General features: G+C 38.4%; 1 protein-coding gene across 1 annotated transcript in view; it reads right to left on the minus strand.

Annotated features, from left to right (window-relative positions):
* cspg4 (chondroitin sulfate proteoglycan 4) overlaps positions 1-16,725 on the minus strand; it is a 78,479-nt gene extending 61,754 nt beyond the window's left edge. Inside the window, exon 1 of the mRNA XM_079260627.1 lies at positions 16,597-16,725. Within this exon, the coding sequence (XP_079116753.1) occupies positions 16,597-16,672 (76 nt within the window). The 5' untranslated portion in view covers positions 16,673-16,725. The remainder of the gene's footprint in view (positions 1-16,596) is intronic.
* Positions 16,726-17,163: the final 438 nt, after the last annotated feature.

A 17,163-nucleotide genomic window follows, 5' to 3' on the forward strand; every position in this document is an offset into this window, starting at 1 on the left:
ATAGCTGTAACTCCAGACTGCAGGCAACACCACCAGCAATAACCATAAATACAAACATGTCGGGATCATTCCGCCTTTTCAGACCAGTCCGGGGGTTTTGGTGTTAAACTGGGTGTGCATGTAGTGTTACAAGATGTGTCACTGACATTTAAATCAATAGGACTTACTCCCTGGTGAGCATGACCATGATAAGGAAACATGTTAACTCTGTCAGACTGATAATCCTTGTATCCAAGTGAACGTTTTAATTTGAAGAAAGATCAATGAAACTGTAGAAATGTTCTACCTGAATTTAACTAAGCCAAGAGATAAGAGCCTCCCATTGGAAAAGCACAGCAGTGATTAATGGTGTGTTTCAGCTGATGACAAGTTCTTTAACCTGAAGCGATTGATTTCTTCTTCCTTAAAGCCACACACTGAATTCTGGTAGATTTCCATACTTTAGCACCGCCTAATAAGGGCTAGTTCAGCATTCACGTTGCATCCTTTCTCTGAGCCCTCTGCAGTCAAACCAATGTTGACTCTGGTATTTTATCTAGCTCTATAACTTTTTTTTTTTTTTTAACTTTTCCTCACTTTTTCCTCACTTTGTCCTTTAGCATTTCTTGGTATACATTCAGATCAGATAACATGCTTATTTTCAGTTGCTGACATGTGATGCAGTGGCATAAAGCAGGATGCAGTTGTCATGTGATGCCCCAAGCTGGAAAAAAAAAGTTGTAATGAGTGGTTTCTTAGCCTTGGGATCCTGAGGGGCAACAACAGCTCCAGGAATGTGCATCATGAATGTCAGTATGGAATCAAAACTAAACATTATCTTGGAGCTTTAAGGTCAGAAACTTAGGTTGTAATAGTTTAAGCAACCATCACAGAAAATAGGTTATTCTGTCCCAAAAGATACTGGTCTGTATGAATGGTGCTGTACTTATGTAGCACGTCTATAGCTGTATTTCAACACTAAAAAGTTCTTCAAGACTACATGTCACATTCACCCAACCACACTCATTAATTAAATTCATATAATATTTCTATAGATTTATAAGTATAAATGTTTGAGCGTTCATGCAGCATTCCTCAATGTGAGCTTAGGGAAAAAATGTAGGTTTCATTGTCTTACCCTACATGTAGAGCTTCTCTAAGGACAAAGGAAGTAAACATAAACGTCATCAGAGAATTAAGTTTTAACAGTCGCAATAAAAACAGAGAAAATGTCAACATTGCATGCAGCCTATAAGTTTATCCCATCAGAGAGAAGCCGAAAGACTAAAAGCCATTCTTCCTGTTCTAGTCTTAGAGATTCTTGGAACAACTGGCAGACCAGCATTCTGGGAATGAAACACTTTTATAGGGTTATGTGGAACAAAAGATTGTTCAAATGGGATGGTCCTGGGCCATGAATCACTAAATGTTTTTTTTAAAATTGTAAATTATGTTTTAAATGTAAAAGTTAGCCAAAGTAGAAAGACTTAAACAGGAAAAATGTGGTATCTCTTGGCACATGTCAGTGTTTTGGATCAAATGGGTGATATTAGTGACTTATTTTGGCATCTAGCTAAGGCTATGTTGTAGTAGTCCAACTTAGATGTACTGAATACATGAAGCATGGTTGTTCTTTGAGTCCTTCCTTCCTAGGTCATAGATGAAAAGAGAGTTTAATAGGCTCCAGCTCCTCTACGACCCTTGAATGGATTAGGCGGTTCATATAATGGATGGATGGGTTTTCTTGCACATATCGAAATAAAAAACATCTAAAAAAAAACCAAGTGGTTGAAATAAAAAGGTTCATCACAGATGGAATAGGTGCAGCTGTTTTCTGTTTAATTCCAACTGCATATCTCACTAAGACCACTCCCAAACTGCCTCTGCCCAGCCCAACTACTGGCACAAGAATGCAAACCTGCGTGCACAAAGGCCGATGGCAGGTAAAAAGTGAACATTCCTGGCAATTATGTGGAATTTTGAGTTTTCAGAGGATCACACCATATCTTTTTATATTAGAACGTGGTCTGAATTTAACTTCCCAGCACATATCAATGTCTGTTGAAACAGCCTGGAGACAAACAGTCCAAGTAAAAGATAAAAAAAAGACACTTCTGGAGAGGGAGAGCTAGCAGCTCAGCTGCTCCTGCTCAATTGAAGATCATCCTAAAGTTTCCCACGTGAGACGGAAGGTTACAGCAATGTCGATGTGCTTAACAAGGACTGGCTGAATGGAGAGGGAGCTTTAAAGTCTGTCTTTTTCTGCTTATACTGATGAGGATGTTTTATTTTATCTTTTTTAAATTTAGTTATGATTTCAGACATTTGTTTTGTGATAAATCCAGCTACACATAATTAAATAATTTTCTTTCTTTTTTTTTTTTTTTAACACATTCTCCCTTGATAGCCTTTCACAATTCTATTTACATGTGCAAACATTAACTTTAAAAATGATTGTTGTTTGTTTGTGATTTTTGTATTGCACTAGTGATGAGTGCAAACAGTTCAAATGAATGGTTATAAATCAATTTTTCAGCAAAAATACTGAAATAGATGTTGGTGCATAACACTTCAAAATCCTTTAAAATGTGCTTTTGGCTAAAAGCTTTGTTTGATATGGTGATGCATTGAGGCACTACCATGTCATGTGGCTGATTAACTCTGTGAATTAAATGTGTATCTAATGAAGTGTCTTGTGGATGCTGGTTACCATGCATCATTGTGTTAAGTCCATCAATGTCCTGACAAACCAACAACCACCTATACTTTTTACAATTCACTTGTCATGAAAATACTGTAGATCAGTAAAGCAGAGCTATCGTGCAGGAAAAACCACAGATTTCAGTCACATTCAGTCAACATTCTTACAGGCAGGACAGTGGACATCATTTATTCCATGTTCAGCTGCCAAGAAAATACTTTTGCTCATATGTAGCTGCTTGTTTGATGACACCAGAATTCCACTACTACAACATCTGCTGAATGAATTAGTGTTGAGACAAAGAAGAAAAATACATGCGCAGGGATCTGAAGCAACATGGTGGTAATTGAACTTTTCATTTCGTCGAATCAAACTCCTGTCACTTCTCTGAACCCATCATAACTGACATGTTGCCTGTTTTGATAACGCCTGCAAAGTAGGAACAAGGCTGCAAACCTTTTTTTTTTCTTTTAGAGAGCATATATTTCTATTTTAAACTGCTGACCTCTTTTTCACTGCCTGCTAAAGTCTCTGTGCATAAAGCCTTGAACATGGTTCCCCTCCTTTGATGTCTCAATTGACTGATGCTGCAACTTAAACCCATTTAAACGTGTCTTCTCCTCTTCACCTACATCCTATTTGATACCAAACTGGAGCTAATAAGTCAACTTGTTAAATGAAAGCAGCTTTCACCTGCTGATGAGGACTGAGCAGCTGGTCATCGTGTTATGAACATATGGCTAGCGGGAAACCAGACTCCAAAAGTCTTAGTTCAACGCTTTAGAGATCTGAACCATTTGGAATCTTGCAAATGTTTAAAATGACACTATCCAAACTTTCCCCTTGGTCTACGTTTAGATGGGCATCTACTTAACAAACACGCCGTTGTTTTTACTCAACAATTCTCCCTTTCTGAAAATCAAGATTAGTTTCAGTGTGCCAGAAGAAGGGCAACTACATACTTGAGGCATCATCATTAAACTAACAAATGCATCTGTATTAGAGAATCAGGCAGCCAGAAAAGTAGGTTTAGTTTCCACCTTAGGCTGGCCTTCAGCAAACTGCCATCCACTCATTATTGGTACCATGATGTGAAGCAAAATGATTTCTCCCACTGTTATTTAGCTAGAACGCCTCCACAGGTTATTAGTTAAGCACTGGAGTGCATTGCTATTAGATTTACCTGAACGGCTTTTGTAAATCAAAGGTTTGCTTTAAAAAATGGAACGGGAGCTTTCTCTCTTGTGATGTTTAAACAAACAGCAGCATACGTGCCACTTCAGAGGACTGTAAACAACGAAGGATTGCAGAAGCATAGCAATTAAACTCATCAAATCCAAACTAAACCAAACAATGTTTTAAACATGTCCTTTGTGGTCACTTCTACAATGGGGATTGATCCTGAGGAGAAGCTTGGGAATGTAGTTCTGGCTGGAAAGGGACAAGACATTCCGGGGTCACACATGGTCAGCTGCCCTTCTCTGCAACTTCGCTCCCCAAAGACTCTCTCCCATGGCTCAGAGTGAGACGATGTGGGACATTAGAATGCATAGTTGGCCAGAAAAATATGGGTTGTTCACGGTGCACAGCTATCCTTTTCATCATCTGTACTTCTTTGTTGACTTCAGTGTGCTCAGCTGCTGCTGTCAGTAGCTCAAACATCCTGATTCTTCTCTTACAGTCTGTCTTTCTGTCCATCCAAACGAGAGGGTGAAACTATTTGCTGTATTTTTTCGCTTAATCGAGCATGTCATTGTTTCTTTTTTTTCTTCCCTTTTTTTGTTTGACTAGGCCTCGACAAAGTTCATGAAATGTGAATAACGTCTGGAGATGCAAAGCTTGGTAGCAAAGCATGAGAGCTTTTTTTTTTTTGTCTGCAAAGCAATAAGCATGAAGGGAAATGCACACAGGGGTCTGATGGTGGGACATGGGTGGAAAGATTGCAACGCTCTGACGCAGTGTTTCTCAAACTGACAGTCGCAAAATCGTATTAGGCGGTTGACAGGTGATTGTAAAAAAGATATATAGCTTACATTTACCAAATAAATATGAGATTTTTACCAAAGCTGTCAAAATGAAACCATTAATGTAGAAATAAATACATTTTATTAGCACATTGATTTTAGTTTAATTTAATTGATTGGTTTAAATTTGACATTATCTCTCTGATTCGGTTTACCAAAAAGCCACTTCATTCTCTTTTTCAGGAAGATTCTGATGGAGAGGGGTCTCAAACAACAGCGTATGTTATCTTAGGGGTTGTTGCCCAAAAAGTTTCATAAACACCACTCTAACAAATGGCAAGATGCAGGACAAGGCTAAGTTTAACCTAGAAAAAAAAGATAATATCACGATGTAATCAGACAGTTTTACTTTCCGACAGTTTTGATGCATCAATAACATTTCAACACCAGATACAGTCATATGCATGATGTTATCAGTCATTTTCTGAATCTTTTTCCAGTCCACAGAGCACATAGAGGAGTCAATCTTTTAGCAAACCCAAATAAAAGACTGGAAACAAGACCTGTTTAACAGACTGGTTAACATCATACTTACAGAGCAAAGGGTTGCTGTTCTTTATGGTTATGATGACAGCAAATGTCTTGATAGAATATAAAATGTCTGCAACATTGCAGTTTAAAAAAAGAGTTGTACAGTTATTAACTTTTCAGAATATAATGCTTAAGTGAACGTTCAATTCACAATTTCTAATTTACCACAAGTGTAAAGGGCTGTACCAGTGAATTTTTAGAAACCCAGACTACATTGGAACAGACCAAAAACTACAAGACTGACATTCTTCAAACATGGAGTGAAATATTCTACATAGCAGATTCATTAAAGAAGGTTTTTGAGTTTTTAAACCATCATTCTATTTGTGAAAATAAATATATATATATATATATATATTTTTTTTTTAACATATTTGATGTCTACACCATTCCTGTTAAAAAAACAAAAACAAAAAAACAAAAAAAAAAACAATACTTGCACTCTTCAAATCAGGACTAAAATATCGTGCAGACTCATTAAAACACAGTTTATGATTTTTGAGACCTTTGTTATATTTGTGAAAATGCAAAAGAGGCTCATTTCAGGATGTTTTTGACATCTAGATCCCATTAAACCATATTCTATTAACAAAAGAAAAAAAAAAGAAAAAAAACTTACATTCTTCAAATTGTGAAAAGATCTTTGGGTGAAAGTATGTATGACTCATCACCCCCCCCCCCAAAAGAATTTTTTTTTTTTTTAGATTATGTTGATGGCTTGTGGCTTGTGTGAGTCAACTGTGCGTTTGCAATAGTTTGATGTACTTCTGCTTTTCATAACATTTTCCGATCCAGATGAAGATATCAGGACTACAGCTGTGACATCACTTAAGCCCATTAGGATTAAGCGATTTGACCTCTGTCTCAGAGGATGCTGGGAAAACTCTACCCTCCTCTCAAAACATACTGGATGATCAAATGGGAAAAAAAAGAAGATGCTGCTTTTGGCCAGGGTTAGGTCATCCCATTTACAGGAAGCTCATGTGTACTGGAGAACTTGGTACTTTTTTTTATTTTTTTTTTTTAACTATTTCAAAGTTTCATTAATTTCATCATCCCAAAAATCTGGAACTAAAATGTATAAAAAAAACAAAAAACTTGTGATTTCCCTTATAGATAGTTACCTAATGGAAACGTGTTAGTTTTAGTCTTCAGCAGATTCTAAATTAAGGAAGAAGTTACTTCACACAAAATCCACACCACACTTACTTTCTGTCCACTTTGTAACTATGTTTAACCTTTCAGTGTCTGGTTTAGCAGATCTGTGTGAAAGACTCAAGGCTGTACAAAGAGTTTGGCTGTATGAATAGTCCGATGGGTGGCATGTGTTAAAGGTCCGCTGTGCAGCTGGTTCCTGCTTCGTGCAACTGCAGACAGCCGAACACTGAGTCAAACCAAACTTCATGGGACACACTATTTCCTCTGGTTATTTTAAGCCTTCATAACCAGTAGGATGACGACATTTGCTCTGGCCACTGAACACTGAAATCTGTGTGAACCACAGCACATACACGCCCTCACACACAAACATAAACACAGCCATGAACACACACACAAAATCCCCACCCTGGATTGCTTTTCCACCTCCTTCCTCATTCATCAACCTCATGTAGGGCAACACGGGATGTCGTTGGTTGTGTTGCTCTATTTATCTACTAAATGTGATTCCAGCATGTCATCTACCCGATGCAGCGCCTGATGCCAACACCCCCCCTGTTGATTTTGTCTGAAACCTTGCCTGTAATGATGCTGCCTGCCTTCAAATTACTCAGTGTTTCATGATCACTTGGCAGTGTTGATGAAGACCTTCAAGAGGACAGGAGCTGGCGCCCATCTGCCTTCATGTCAGCATGCTTTGAAAAGTGGCCTTCTGAACAGCAGCCTCCTACTGCCATGTTGTTGGAATTATAGTGTGTGCAATCCTGTTTCTTTCAACTCACTAAAAATTGCCCACATAGAAAGTAGCGACCATCATCTCACATTTTTGTTGAGGTGATCCATCAGGCGTCCATCAAGACGCTAAACTTTGCCAGTAAATGCAATTTGTAGAAACATTTTATATCTACCCAGAGACTGACACATATCATCAGCTACGTCGCTCTATCCCGTCATTTTGGACCAGAGGGCAACAACAAGTTGTCGAGTGCTAATTAGAAGCATAAAAACCATTATTCTGGAGTCTGATGTCTCATGATTAGCCACTGCAGCCTTGTGCTTATGAGTCAGAGTCCCTCAGGGCCTGAAAGACTCCCCACACTCGCAGCACATATCTCTTTATTTAAAATAATGAGTCATGTGCAGCTTCTGCTGTAAAAATAGCAGACTTGGTCTCTGAGGGATAGTGTGAACAAAACAGTCCCTCAGTAGAATAAAACAGTAAGCAAGTCAAAATCAACTTTTTCAGTATGTTTTACAGTGTTGTCTTGATTGATGCAAAAGAATTTGTATCTGAATGTCGAAGCAGATTAAGTATAGAATACAATGTAAAAGAAATGTTTTCCTCTTCTGCAGGAAAAAAAACCCAACTTTTGCCAAGACTTGAAATGGGAATTTAGCAGATGTCAGCTGTAATATGGCAGATTTAACATAAAATACAACATTACATATATGAATAACAGTCTGTTTAATATTTCAACTTGATGATACACTTTGTAATTAAAAGAGAAATTCTGTGAGGATTAGATCAATTAATCACATCTATGTAATAAATTTTACTCAAAAAACAGAAATGTGCAGCACAATGGAGATGTTTTTATCATCCCCTTGCCACTGAGCAAACTTCTACATCCAGTCAAAAGAAACTGTGATGTTACACTCTGTTTCTAACCTGCACAAGTTTACATACCTTCATTTTGCCGAAAGGCTGCACGAGATCAATTAAACTGATGCTGTTGAATTATTTTGCAACTTGCTACGGTGTAAAAACTTTAAGGGAAAATCTGCAGCAGACAAAAACCTGACATGCCAAAAATATAGTTTCTACACTTTGTGAGGATGAATTGGACTGAGTTTAATCCAGCTACAGACGATGCCTGCGGAGGCAGAGGAGAAAGCGGGACATGTGCACCTGTGGTCACTGCAGTGGTTGCTGTCTTGCGAGGTCTCGCCACAGTGATGGAGTCTTCCAAGCTGCTGGAAGTGGTGGATTCTTACAGTGTGACACCTCAGACATGATCCGTAGCACCGGGGGTTGGATGTTTGGTGGCAGAACATGATCACTTCTGAAAGCAAGCCAGTCTCCCTTTTCGTTTCAGCTCTTGTTCTAACTTGTTCATTGGGGCGCGCTAACCTTCCTTCATTAGCGTTGCTTTGTCTATGTTAGACAAGTTAAAAGACAGTTTGATGACAACCTTCATCTTTGGCTTGATCCTAACTGATTCATGCTGCTTTTCCTTTGCTTTGACAGTTTTCTTTTTTTCATCCTGCTGGCCACATTCCTCTGATACCACTCATTGGGACATGTGAGTTTTTACAGAGTGTCAGACAAAGCAAGCATTGTTTATCAATCAAATATAGACTTTAATTCCTATCATATGATAACGTTATGACGTCTGATAAGTTTATTAGTTGATAACGTTTACCATAAACAAGAAGGAAAGATCTTGACAGATGATCTTGGTGGGTAAACTGAGTGATTAATTCCATAAATGCTCCGTTGTTAGAGGAGACATTTTGTATTTCCTTTTCACTTATAATTTATATTCTGTGGATAAGAGAAACAATGGTAGCCAGAGAAGAATGTATTCATCTTCAGTCAAATGATAAAACTGACTATTATCCTAAAAGAAAAGAAAAAAGGAGAGAAATGAAAAAAAAAAAAGAAAAGCCCATGGAGGCTGCTCATATCAAGACATCTGGTCATGCATAATTCCTGCTTATTTAAAGCTTGGCAGGTCCGCGATGATGAGAATTTTCTCTGGAGTTTTCATTTTGGGCACTAAAATCCCAACTACGCTTATCAAATATAAACACAGTTAAGTTTCTGCAGTGGGGTAAGAATATGAGCCTGTCCTTCTCAGGGCCCTACAATACACCTGAGTTCTTAACATTCCCATTCAGGTTCCTTTGTGGTTCGATAAGGTATTGTTTATACTGGTTCCAGTATTGCTATTTTCTTCTGTTATTTCATACTAACTGTAACATGTTTTGTTATTTCTGGAAATCACTCTTGTTTTTTTCCTACAACCCAATGAGGCAACAGCCAATATCCTGACAAGTCTCCTTCCATCTAATCTGACTGAATTCAATATATCTTTTATTCTTTCCGGAAAGGTTTAAATGAGTGTTAGATTGACTGTTCTGACTAAAACCCAAAAGACATGACTACTAAGAAGCCCAATCCTACAACTTTACTTATTGATCTCTGACCAAAAGTTAAAATGATTATTTGGACAATTCTAATGACTTCTTCTATGGCTGAATAACTGGAAAACCATGAAAATTTGTCACATGTCCACTTTGTAAGGTTACCACCCTGGTAACCACTCTGTCTCAGGTCCTAACAGTGCCCCAGAGAAACTCATCTGATATAACAAGAGGTCTTGGATCTTCATGAAAACTCAACACATGTGGGATAAACAGATTACCTCATCTCTAATTAAAACATCAGTGTTGTTCAACTCAGAAAGCATCGAAATTGCTCCAGCTGTCCACAGCAAGTTTTCCTACAAATGGTCAGGCTGGCCTTGATTTGACATGATTAAATTAAGAGGAAAATGAAAAGACAAATATTCTCCAACTTAATTATACAATTTTAGACTTAAAAACCTTATTTAGGTTTTATTGTTTGAATTGATAATATTTAGCATGATGTGTTCATGATGTGCACATCCTTACTGGTAATTAAAGTTGAAAACGCATTTAAATGCAAAACAAGAAATAAAATATGTTATGTGGCCATAAATTTAGTTCACTGGTGACAGATAAATATATCACTTTCCAAAAATCAAGTCTGAACGAATTTAAAACATGTTTATATATATACATTTGTCATCCTGTCCGCTATGCACCTTTACAGCCTCTGGCAAGAGGGCTGCTGTGGCTGACTGTACCAAATAGGCAGACACAAGAGAACGAACACCTGACACTATATGTGGTGCATCCACTGCCTCATCTGACTGGAAAAGTCAGGGTGTGATTCCACAGATTTACTGTTGCAGAGTAATGTTGTCATTTTGTATACAGTCAGTAAGTGGCTGCATCTTTCGTTGTCACTGTGGCATTTACTACATATGATCTCGCTTCAAAGCAACACTTTTGTTCAAAAACTTTTGCAAAACATTCAGTGTTATGCAGAAAAATTATTTAGAAAATTAGTGCTTATATCAACTTTTTTTGTCCCCCAAATACTCTCCGCCTTTCTCCTCCCCAAAGTGACCATTTCTCACGTATGTCTGGTGATGTCCATCCATTAGACTGTGTTCCTTTGCCCATGAACTGAATGTTGTTTATTTTCTTCCGTCAGTCATGCAGATATTATCCCGTTCTGCTGCTGCTGTAGGTAAGACTGTGTCCTTTTAATTGCCTAAAATTGCATGGCTTCAAGGTAATCACAACAATCTGAAATCCCAAATTACCACTTATGGCCCTTAAATCTGGGAGTAGACCATTCGTCACAAAGCTGCTGCAAAAACCCCTTGCACCAGCTTATCTGATTGACGTGGAAGGGGTTACATCAACACTGGAGGCCACCGTAAGTTGGCCTTTGACCTTGTACCTTGGGACAGAATTTGGGCCTGTGTTTATGCACAGAAACTCTTTTGTGTACACACCCAGTGCTAAATGAGGTCTGTGTGTGGGCTGTCTTCTCACTCTAAGTACATGATAGCCCTAAACTATAATCCGAACAGCTTACCATTGACAGCCAGCAACCTCAAAGAGAGCAATGTGGAAAAGATCATCTGCAAGGGGAGGATTGAGTCCTAAAGCGAGGGACAGATCTTTTTGCTGCATTTCTGCATGACAATAAGAATAAACTGAGTGCTTCTGCTTTTGAAGTCGTTGAATACTCATGATACATTTAGAAGGAGAGCAGGGCATTTCCTCACTGTGGAAGAAATGTTCATCTGCTACATCTGCAAAGCTTGTAAGGGACAACCAGAAAGCGTCATCCCATACTTCTGCTACTGTGCTACTTATTATATCCTGTGCTTGCATATGACTTGCTTAAACTATTTAAAACAGACAAAACAATATGGGAGGCTCTGTTAATGATCTTTCCAATGTTTGAATTATTATTTATTAGTCTGCAGTGAATTAAACACACACATAATGAGGAATGTACTTCCTGTAAACTCAGTTTAAAACGAAATAACCAAGGTTAAGCACAATAAACACTGTACAATGTATTACCAGACTACCTATGGGGTGAGTTGCTGGGACCTGGTGCAGGTGGCTAGTTGATAATGTAGCCTCACCCCAAGACTAGCCAAGTTTTTTTAGAGAACAAACAGAACTATATATATATTTTTTCCAAATGTTAGTTGTAAAGATCGTTCCCAGCTTGCTTATCTCATAGTTTGACTTTGACGACCCATAGTAACCTTTTCAAGTGCTTTTATTTTGACACCTAAATTAAATCAAATAATTTGACAGAAACACTTGCCCTCTGTGTTCCCTTGACTGTTTTGAGGTGTCAGTGACCTGTTTAAGAAATACAAGAGTGAAATTCTTCATTAAGCTAATTTTTTTTTAAATAATTTTCATTAGGCCTGACAATTTTTCATGTCTTGATGGTAGTAATCGGAGCAGCTCAGTTGAATGTGCAGTAGTTATTCATCAACATCTTGGCAGGAGTTTTTCTGTCGCAGGAATCAAACCTTTAATAAGTTCAACCTGGGCAAATGCTGTGATCCCTGAGTAGACATATAGCAGATCAGATAATTCTACCTGTCATAACAAGATGAATTTATGGAGAGAGGAAAGGATTTGGGTAAAGCAGGTTACTTATACATCTAACATTGAATTCATGCGACGATGTTTGCCTTGGGCTCAAATCTTCTAAAATAGTTAATAAACCATGATTCACAGATTTCTTTTTCTGTACAAGAGGCAGGAAGAAATGTCAGGCAAGCAGAAGTGAGGGAATCATATTGCAAGAAACATTATCAATACTGATTGTCTTCCATGTTCGAATGTGTTAGAAAGGTCTCATTTTTGTGAAGCCAAAAGTTTGTCAGTGAGGGAATGCCTTTGGTATAAGACGACTCATGTGTAACACTTAAGTTTTAGAAGAATTGCGCTCGTTTTGAAGCACAGGAACCTCCAGAGTTTATGGTTTTTTTAAGGAAGACAGACGTTAAAACAAAATAAAAAGTTAAAAAAAAAAAAAAAAGTTTTTCTCTCCAATGTTTTTGACTCGTTGACACTGTTTTATGCTAAAATAGCTCATCCTAAAGTTATATTCTCTGACATTTTTGTGTGGTTAAAAGTAGATTTTGAATTCCTACAATTCCCACGAAGTTGAAGTAAACAATAGAATATGCTTCTCATTGGCATGTAGAGGGATTTACACAGAGAACGTTCTCCTCTACATTTATAAACACTCTGGTTATCTTGTTTGGATTTCTTTCAAAAAGCTACATCTCTGTCCCTCCCAACATTACGTGTTTAAACTAAAAGGTGAGTGGAAGGTCAAAAGTTGTGTCTGTGGGATCAGATTAAGCAGCATAACACTAATCTTATTCATTTCCCTTTGGAAATATTGGACTTATTAGTCTTCTAGGGAGACACTTGTAGTTGCACCGTTCTCTCTGCCAACTATCAAGGAACACATGGCGGCCTTGTATGCTGACACTTCACAAAGCCAGGCAAATTCCATATTTTTTTTCTTCTCTTGTTACTATAGAGACACTAGACCCAAGGGGAAATAAAGAGCTCATATGCAGTCTCCGGATGTAAATGTCTTTGTTATGTTCTGTGACTGAGAATACAAACATTCTGGGAGTGAAACATTAAGAAAATGGTCACAATGTGCATTAGAAACGGTACTTTTGTAGATGTTTGATCTTACTACAAGTTATTCAAGCGATATAGTTAATGCGTCAGTGCTCTGTAACTATTATCTGGTATCTCTGACATGTCACACATGTTGTATATGGTAGGAAAGACAGACAGCCGTATCAGTTCTGCCACCAACTATTGGCTTTCTTTCTTTCATCTGTTCATTCATATTTATTTTGAAGCCCAGCCAAAATGCTTCAAATGAATTCCCACAAAGCTAACTAAGACAACAAAGAAAAAATGATGTAGGAAGGCTTTTAATGGGGCAAGTAAAAGTCATTAACTTTCCACTGTATTCGTATGGGAGCGGCAGCAGACGTGGCCTCTGTGGGAGCACACTTCCTTATATCGATGTACTGACAAAAAAAAAAAAAAAAAATCACAGGCAAAATCCTCTATTACCATACCAACCAAACAACATGCATGCACTGAAAGCAGTTTTTAGTTTAGAAATATCCACTCTTCCCCATTTTTCCAAACTTTGGTAAAGCGGTCGTTGAAGGGTGGCTTTAATGATGGTTTAAGAGCTACAGAGCTGCAGGGTGTTTCGAAGACACGGAACAGGAGGATGTCATGTCCAATTTCAGATACAGTTATGATAAAGTGAACATCCCTTGATGTGGAAAAGGCTGCTCAATACAGAGCCATGCTGCTTGTCTGTTTCAGTGCCAAAAAATATGTCACTTCTATGAGGAAATGATATTCACTGATAAACAGAAACAGTTGGAGGATTTGTTGCCCTTTGATGTTGGATTACTAAGGTGCTTAACAGAAGGATATCTATGCTTCATGTCATATATTTGCTTTTAAACATACATTTATAAAGAAAAAATAAAATAATATTTGATCTGATTTACTTGTGCTAAGTGTTTGTAAGCAGTGAAACACTGTAAGACTGTATAGGACACTGGGAGGCTACTCCACGCAAGAAAACATAATGATTTTAAAGGGTATGGCTCACTATGTTGTGTTTAAACCACTTCTGCAACAGTGCAAGATGTCCCTGGAGGGAACAGATAAATCGCTTCAACAGCTAAAGAGAGCCCGCACTGTGATTCCTCAAAGAAAGGTGCCAATCCCAGAACAAGAAAGCTTCCAGACCTCCTGTGGCGCATGACCTCAAACATTTGAAGACATAAACTCTGAGAAGAAGCCAAACCCTCTGAAAGCCTTGTTTGTAATTTTCAGAAGAGTCCCCCAACAGCTTGCGGTAGGCATTTTGTTGAGCAAAGGGGGGGCAAAAAAATCTAATCAGTGACTTGGTACATCTGGTCAGCTTTAGCATTTATCTCTCTGGGGTCAGTGGGTGAGTTCTGTTCACACGGAGGCAGCAAAGATCATGCCAACAGATAATTAGATGAGGAGAAACCGTTACCCTGTACAGTTTTTACTCGTTTCATCCTGCCATCATTTTGATTGGAGGAGCATTTGCTCTCAGATCTGTGGAAAGTAACATCTGCTGCATCATATATGCACTCATCACTACCATAACAGTAATGCTGTGTACTGTATAAAATGAAAACTCTGTCTATACAAACTGTGTCTGTAAATTACCAGTAAAGGTGGCCATAATCAGATAGCTATTGTGTAATACAGAGGTGTCATTGCTGTTCCATTCAGTGTGGCTTATCTATATAAATGAGCAAACAGAAGGGCAGACAATTCTTTTCATGCTTGTGATGAACTGATCACAGTGATGAGAAACTGGATCCAGCTCTCCAGCTGAGCTTTGATTTTGTGCCACTGAAACAAAGCAATACTCCTCCATTCTGTTCAAAGTGTTTTTTTTTTTCAATTTAGCTGCCAATGAGCCGCTTCAGGAAAGGTTTTCCTGGACTTAATTGGAGTGGAATTTGCAGTGGCAGCTTTAAGACCTGATAGCTGGGGGAGGAGGGGTGGGGTGGGGTGGGGTGGGTAATAATGGGTTCAACAGCTGCCCTAAGTTGCAGGCTAAGGACATTTAATCATTATTCAGAAAATATGTGCATGTTTGAAAAGTTACTGACCTACATAAGCTTTCAAATTTGCTGAGCTATAAATGCAGAAATCCTGAAAAAAGTAGTCATTCATGGCAACATGTTCACCTGAATATGCTTTTTTACATCAACAATAGGTTAATTCCTTGTTTAACAATACTAGCAAACACTTCTAGTGTAGCAGTCTTGGCTAACTCTCATATAGGATCAACAGTGTAGCAATTTTTAGCAAATATTGCTACACAGTGTGGAAATGCTAGTGTAGCAGTGTTAGCTAACTGTAACTTTCCTTGTATGTTTGGTATCTATCATGCTCATAATTTTTTTTTTTTTTTTTTTTTTTTTTTTTTTAATGTGCCGCTGCATTTACATTTTTAATGTTAAATGTGTCCGGACTTCTCTGCTTTTCCTCACACTAAGTTACCGCTACGTTTTGATTTTTGTTTTTTTTCTCTTTTTTATCTAAAAAGCCTTCATAATCATCATGCCTACCTCTTGTTACATTTTCCTACATTCAAAGTGAATATGGTCACTAACAAGTTCCACTACACAATTTTGATGTTAAAGTGTAAAATTTCTATGCACTTGGTAAACAATACATATTCCACCAGTACTCTGTGTTACAGCTTCACACTGTATCATATTGAAAAGGTGTATCTGTGGCACTTTACTAAGACTCTATGGCAACGCCTTGGCCATCAAGCACACACCGCTTCTCACAGATTTACTGGCCCCTTGCTCTCTCTCTTACTTTCATCTCTTCTCTTTGGGTGGATAAGAAGCAACTATGCCTGCCACTATGCACTTACTTTTCAAAGAGCCATTCATTGCTGCCGGCAGAGGGACCACAGCTCAGAGGGCTTCGGCTTCACTACCTCCTGCCTTTTGGCAACATGTTTTCAGTGCAAACATTCTCAAGTAAAATACACTCTCACATTCAGCCAGATGCAGGCTGAAAGGAAAAAAAAAAACATCAGAAGAGGAATCAGCAGATGTTGTCTCAGACCTTGGAGCAGGGTGAGATCACTGCACGCCGTTTCCCCAATGTATTAAGTTTCCTCCCGGAAAAAGAAAGCTGCACAAGAATGAATGACAGATAGACTGCATACTGTGAATAGTAGATATGAAGTCAAAGTTTTAATTCTTTTATTTGTTCAATCTAGGTTTAAAGATGAATTTGTTCAAGTTTAAATTTAATGCATTACCTCACCAAGCTGCCAAACTTTGATTTATGTAGTGAGGAAGCTTTGGTCAGGCACTGTGATATGATCTTTAATGCATCCCTGACAGACTTGAATAGGAATGTGCCTGTGTGTGTGTGTGTGTGTGTATTGGGGGTGGGGGGTAACAGGACACTGGTAGAATGATTTGGAGTGGCACTTACCTCCATGACCGGGTCTGGGGAGACAGAGCAGGAGGGTCAGGAAGACACCAACGAGGACCGACTGCAAGGCTCTCATGATTTCTTTGCTCAAAGTTAAGTCCTCCACTCTTACGTTAAAGACACTCCATTCAGAAGGAACTGAATGAGTTTCCAGTTTTGGGACCTGCTACAGGATACTGCTCTATGTGAAGGGGCAGGGCTGGGGAGGGACCACTACAGAGACGCCCTCTTTTCCCTCTCTAGCACACATACATGCATACAAGCACATCTCTAAACTGGAAAATCCTATGCCACCTCTCTCTGCTGAGCCAGCACTTACAGACTAACAAGTTCAAGACTTGTTGATTCACACATATGTGTAAGAGAAACACATGTCAGTTCACACATTTGTGTTACCACAAATCAATCTACAGCATAACTACAATATCTCTCGGCATCTTTCTTACTTTGGATTTGTGAGTCTTTCTCCTTTAGTCTTACTCTGTAATTGGAGCAGCCCTTGGAGACCAGTAGAGCTGCTGTCTGCAAGGATAAACCTTTTACTTTTAATTAAAAACAAATCAGGTT

Source organism: Telmatherina bonti (assembly GCF_933228915.1).
Source record: "Telmatherina bonti genome assembly, chromosome: 2".
NCBI lineage: Eukaryota > Metazoa > Chordata > Actinopteri > Atheriniformes > Telmatherinidae > Telmatherina > Telmatherina bonti.